The sequence below is a fragment of the Perkinsus marinus genome (genome assembly GCF_000006405.1).
Source record: "Perkinsus marinus ATCC 50983 genomic scaffold scf_1104296976014, whole genome shotgun sequence".
NCBI classification, from domain to species: domain Eukaryota; phylum Perkinsozoa; order Perkinsida; family Perkinsidae; genus Perkinsus; species Perkinsus marinus.
The window spans coordinates 181,598-186,689 of record NW_003200561.1 but is presented as its reverse complement, the minus strand read 5'-3'; the positions used below and the strand labels follow the sequence as shown (position 1 = coordinate 186,689).

The window sequence follows — 5,092 nt, the reverse complement described above, 5'->3', positions numbered from 1 at the left end:
GTTCTACCGTATGCGAACTCCTATAATTAGTGAGGATACTCGCGAGCTCAGCTGAGGGAAGCGAACGTACATTCCAAGACTGGTCCTCAGCAAATGAGCCCTCGTACGCTGATCGACACTCTCTGCCTTTTCGAAGTGCTCAACATACGCCCTAAAGCCCTCTATGTAGACGTCATGCATCAGCTAGTCAGACAGGTCACTGCTATGTAAGTCTCGGTGACCAGCCCATGTAGATAGAACCGATTTCAGGTATCCTGATGAGCTCACTGCCCTCCTAGTTACCATGGCCCGCATAGGTCTATCATCACCAGCTATGTTGGATAGAATAGCAGCAGCGATACAACATTCGCAACTTCAGAACATTCGGTATCACCACTAGCAGTTGCGTATTAGCATCCAGAATTGCAATATGTGTTCCTTTTCCTCAGCTGAGCTCAGGAATTTTCTCGCCAATTAAAGGATTTCATATACGACTTTAGTTAAAAATGTACTGAAGGCAGAGAAAGAAAATCCACAAAATTTCCTCAGAATTATCATATGGTTGATCGAGTACAAATTTTACCCCACTGCTAATAGCATCATTCCTCTCGATAGATACCTCCACGGTTGCGAACTTGCCGGAGCTATGGCCGCTCTTGGGTATGACAACTCGCCCTTTTTCACTGCATTAGACAATCGTATGGAAATGTGTGCTGAGATGATGCCTGTCGAAGAAGTATGGGATACCGTCAAGTAGGGTAATGTGGATTATATAAATCTAAACGGGCAATGTAGGTATCTGCCCTCACTACAGTATTCTTGGAAACCTTACGAGAGAGCAATATGGGAAGAACTCACCAGAAGGACTAACAAGGTGAGCTTGTGAGCTACTAGTCGTTGAGGTTTTATACCTCTACTCAGTTTTATAATGAGTTACACGTTGACGAGATGTCCGATCCAGTCGGATTTATGCAGTTCCTCCGTCTACACAAACGCCTCGATAAGTGAGACCGTGTCGCTTTTGCGGAGTCATTTCCTATTCTATCAGGCGGTTCATGAGCGCAATGGCCGCCTGGGCTCGCGTAGCTGTGTATCGTCCCACGTCCAGGACGTCAAGACGGCCCACAGCACGTGAGCTGGCTCTCATTGTTGACTACTGTCAAGAGTAATAACGCATCAGTCGAGGAAAGGAGTTCCATTAGTGATCGTAGGTATGGTGTTGGCACCGATGATACGGACAATAAACATGTTCTTCATAAGGCAGTGCGCACCTTTGTGGGCAGTAGAGGTGAGGATGGAAGTGGCATCTTTTGTGATACCGAGTATGTGCAGGTGGCCAACAGGAAACTAAACTGAATAGACGTCCATTGCTATACATGCGTAGAAGGCGATATGTTCGGGCGGAAGATCCGTGAGAATACCCATTGGAATTGTTCGAAAATCGATTATCATACCACATCTTAGATACATCAAGGCCAACTTGCGACCACTCGCGATTCGCCGACCCCTGCGTAATGGTGGTGTATGGAAGAGCAGTCGTGAGGCGCAAATTAGCACGGCCGAGGGAGGAGCACGGAAAGCGATGTGGAATTATTGGTTGCTACCGAAGATATATCAAATGTGAAGACTTATGCTCTCTCCACATCATGCTCACGTTCTGCTTGTTTCCGTTATCATGCCAACTTTCTAGTTAATCGTGGGAGGAAGCGGCGTGGGATATCATTCCCAAAATTTCCTGTGCTCATCGGCTCAGTCCTAGCAGTTCTGATCGATGATGTAGAGACTCTGAGAGGTCCACCAGACAGGATACATGCGGCTTTCAATGTCCCCTATGGCGTGCCCGAGTTCACCCGTGTTGCCGCATATTATCCACGCGTGGGTGTTGGAATATTAGCCAGCTTCCTTTTTGAGAACCAGAGCCGGAGTTCTTACCAAAGACCATTCTGTTTCGTGCATATGGCTGATGATCGGTGGCATGTCAAAATTCTTGGTTATGTGCACGTTCGTTGTTTCCTTTGAACTGCAAACGCTCAACCTCTAGCACTGTGACACTGATATGATCTGGTGAAGCTCAGCATGCTTCTTTATGCATTAGAATCGTGAGTTACGTAGTTAGTTGCGTCGCACATCAGATCCGTGAGTGTAGAAGATTCCAAAGATAGCAGCTCCTTGTTTCGATCAAGGGACCTTTGGGTTATGAGCCCAACACGCTATCCACTGCGCCAAGCTGCTTACATGTATATAATCATTTCATTCGGCCTCACTTGCCATTTTTGGTACATTTCAAGTATTGCTGTGACAAACTCTTGATGTAATCTGATGAGATTCTGCATAGGTTTGATGTTTTGGAATTGAAAGATACGTTGTGAGAACCGAGGTTGGATCAAGTCTCAGATAGATAAGAAAGTCTGTAAGTGAGAATTCTGAAAAGTAGCAGCTCCTTATTTCAATCTAGGGACCTTTGGGTTATGAGCCCAACACGCTATCCACTGCGCCAAGCTGCTTACATGTATATAATCATTTCATTCGGCCTCACTTGGCATTTTTGGTACATTTCAAATATTGCTGTGACAAACTTTTGATGTAATCTGATGAGATTTTGCATAGGTTTGATGTTTTGGAATTGAAAGGTACTTTGTGAGGACCGAGGTTGGATCAGGTCTCAGATAGATAAGTCTGTAAGTGAGAATTCCGAAAAGTAGCAAATCCTTGTTTCGATCAAGGGACCTTTGGGTTATGAGCCCAACACGCTATCCACTACACCAAGCTACTTATATACATTATCATTTCATTCGTCTTCACTTGACATTTTTGGTACTTTTCAAGTATTGCTGTGACAAACTCTTGATGTAATCTGATGAGATTCTGCATAGGTTTGATGTTTTGGAATTGAAAGGTACGTTGTGAGAACCGAGGTTGGATCAAGGCTCAGATAGATAAGTCTGTAAGTGAGAATTTCGAAAAGTAGTAGCTCCTGGTTTCGATCGAGGGAGCCCAACACGCTATCCACTGCACCAAGCTGCTTGCATGTATATTGTTACCTGGTATCCTGGTTGAACCTGGTATTTCAGGTATGTTTAAATTTTTTCACTGTAAATGTTTAACCTGGTTGCCTCAAAATTCCGATGTGTCTAGCAGTCTCAAGTATCAATCCTGGATCCCTAGGTACAGAGCTCAATACACCCTCTACTACACCAAGCTGTTCGGAAGGAAAGAATTTCGGTCGCAGTTCAACACATCTGTGCACATTCGAAGTTGTCTTCCAGCTTCAGGCGTTCGACCCGCATCACGTGCAACTTCGTTGATAGATTATTCAATATGAGATATGATTGCTCGATTAAGACAGACTAGGATTTCCAGTCCCTGATGATAAGCACTGTATCAACACACTCCCCAGATTGAGTGTGGCGACCTGGGTGGGATTTTGGGAATTGCCTAGATTGATCTCACGTATGTATGCCTACCCCCGTACGATTGATAATGATGAACGCAGTACTCCAGCCGATGACAGAAAGCTAGAAGCAACAATAGCATAAATGTTTAAGCTTCCATAGCCGTCTGGATTTCCTCCCAAACCTAGGATTGGATAGAATAAGACAGTCGTATTAACAAAAAGTATCTGAAGTACCTTCTCCATGCCCTGGTTGGCGTCCACATGCTTGACTACGTTAGTCGGGGCGTAGTGAGCTACGATCGGTTCAGTTTGAGAATGATAAGCGGATAATCTGACAAATAATTGGGTTACCGACGTCTTCCACAGATGTGCTAAAGTAGAGGAACACAGCATGATGAAACTACCTAGTCTTGAGTGCCTCAGCGGTATCATCAGGACGCTGTATGAGAGGCTCGCCGGTCACGTCATCGAGCATGTTGGTGGCGTCAGGGCTGGCACCAGCAGGGAGAGACTTCGGAGGGTTGAACCTGTTGAACAATGATAATACAACAACGTATGAAACTATTCAACGAGTTTTATTCCACATAAACCCACGCACTTGACATGATAGGAACGTCCACTAGGCTTGTGTATCCATCGACCGCAGATCCTCTCCTCGAGCACCGAGTCGGGCAAATCGAGAACGATCACCTGAATCACGACGGGAGTTCGGTAGTAAGCTCTTTGACGAGATTTCCTCCCAAAATAACACTTGTGTGGAGATACTACCTTAGAAACACGCTCCTCGTTCTCGGCGAGCATAGCGTCGAGAGCGGTAGCTTGTTCGACAGTTCGCGGGAAACCATCAAGGATGAAACCCCAACCAGCATCCATCTCCTGGATCCTGAAGAAGACATATGTGCATGAACTAATGGAGAGAAACAGGTAAATGTTTCACAAAAATATTACCTGTCCTTGATGATTCCAATGACGATCTCATCACTGACGAGCTCGCCACGTGCCATCACATCCTTGGCCTTAAGTCCGATAGGAGTCTCAGCCGCAACGGCAGCTCGGAGCATGTCACCGGTAGAAAGCTGGGGAATCTTGTAAGCTGAACATCACAACCGGAGTTCAACGAGTGACATGAGCACTGACCCAACAACAAGAATCTATGTATTACTTTCCTCCATCTTGGGGCCTTGAGTGCCCTTGCCGGCACCAGGAGGTCCAAAAAGAATGACAATCTTCCTCCATTGCTTCGGGGGCTGTTCAGAACCGCGGAGACTGGAAGACATATCTATCGATCGATACGAAGAAAACTAAATACCGACTCATACGTTATTGACCTCCTCTCACAGCATCGATAATTCCAATCAGATCGCACTATCTCACATTCAGGCACTTTGTAACAATCGCTAGTGAACTATCAAGTGCGAGATCGAGCCCAGTCCTTCCTCATCCTGCAGTAGTCTGACGTACTAGAAAAGACTGGACTTGTCGACAATTGACTCAACTTGAAAAACTTGCATAAACTTGGTAAAGCCTTCTTGACATTAGCCAGCATCATCTCATCGTGGAAGAGTGTTGTTGTGTGTTTGTCTATTTCGCTATGATCTCAATAGTTACAAGGCGTGCGCGATGGTTCCCTGTCGTGCGCCCTCGATGAGCGCATGAATTTTTTCGCTCGCACACAATGGTGTAGAACTCGTCTGGGATCCCTTTTCGTCATGATCAATA

At 45.6% G+C, this 5,092-nt stretch overlaps 2 protein-coding genes and 3 non-coding genes across 5 annotated transcripts in view; 1 reads left to right on the top strand and 4 right to left on the bottom strand.

The window, feature by feature from the left end:
- Positions 1 to 93: 93 nt before the first annotated feature.
- Positions 94 to 1,335, top strand: Pmar_PMAR007519 (conserved hypothetical protein; the record flags this gene model as incomplete). Its single annotated transcript, XM_002764902.1, has 8 exons — positions 94 to 206; positions 250 to 366; positions 595 to 732; positions 775 to 853; positions 901 to 983; positions 1,028 to 1,144; positions 1,191 to 1,254; positions 1,312 to 1,335. 8 exons carry the CDS (start codon positions 94 to 96, stop codon positions 1,333 to 1,335), a joined length of 735 nt encoding a protein of 244 aa, XP_002764948.1.
- Positions 1,336 to 2,138: 803 nt separating this feature from the next.
- Pmar_PMAR007518 lies at positions 2,139 to 2,211 on the bottom strand. Its single transcript has one exon. It is a non-coding gene; the product is annotated as a tRNA-Met (tRNA).
- A 199-nt stretch (positions 2,212 to 2,410) lies between these two features.
- Positions 2,411 to 2,483, bottom strand: Pmar_PMAR007517. Its single transcript has one exon. It is a non-coding gene; the product is annotated as a tRNA-Met (tRNA).
- Positions 2,484 to 2,678: 195 nt separating this feature from the next.
- Pmar_PMAR007516 lies at positions 2,679 to 2,751 on the bottom strand. Its single transcript has one exon. It is a non-coding gene; the product is annotated as a tRNA-Met (tRNA).
- A 768-nt stretch (positions 2,752 to 3,519) lies between these two features.
- Positions 3,520 to 5,092, bottom strand: part of Pmar_PMAR007515 (adenylate kinase 1, putative) — a gene marked incomplete at both ends in the record, with an annotated part of 6,804 nt that continues 5,231 nt past the window's right edge. Inside the window, 7 exons of the mRNA XM_002764901.1 lie at positions 3,520 to 3,555; positions 3,608 to 3,704; positions 3,778 to 3,900; positions 3,972 to 4,063; positions 4,142 to 4,256; positions 4,322 to 4,466; positions 4,536 to 4,652. Of these exons, the coding sequence (XP_002764947.1) occupies positions 3,520 to 3,555; positions 3,608 to 3,704; positions 3,778 to 3,900; positions 3,972 to 4,063; positions 4,142 to 4,256; positions 4,322 to 4,466; positions 4,536 to 4,652 (725 nt within the window). The remainder of the gene's footprint in view (positions 3,556 to 3,607; positions 3,705 to 3,777; positions 3,901 to 3,971; positions 4,064 to 4,141; positions 4,257 to 4,321; positions 4,467 to 4,535; positions 4,653 to 5,092) is intronic.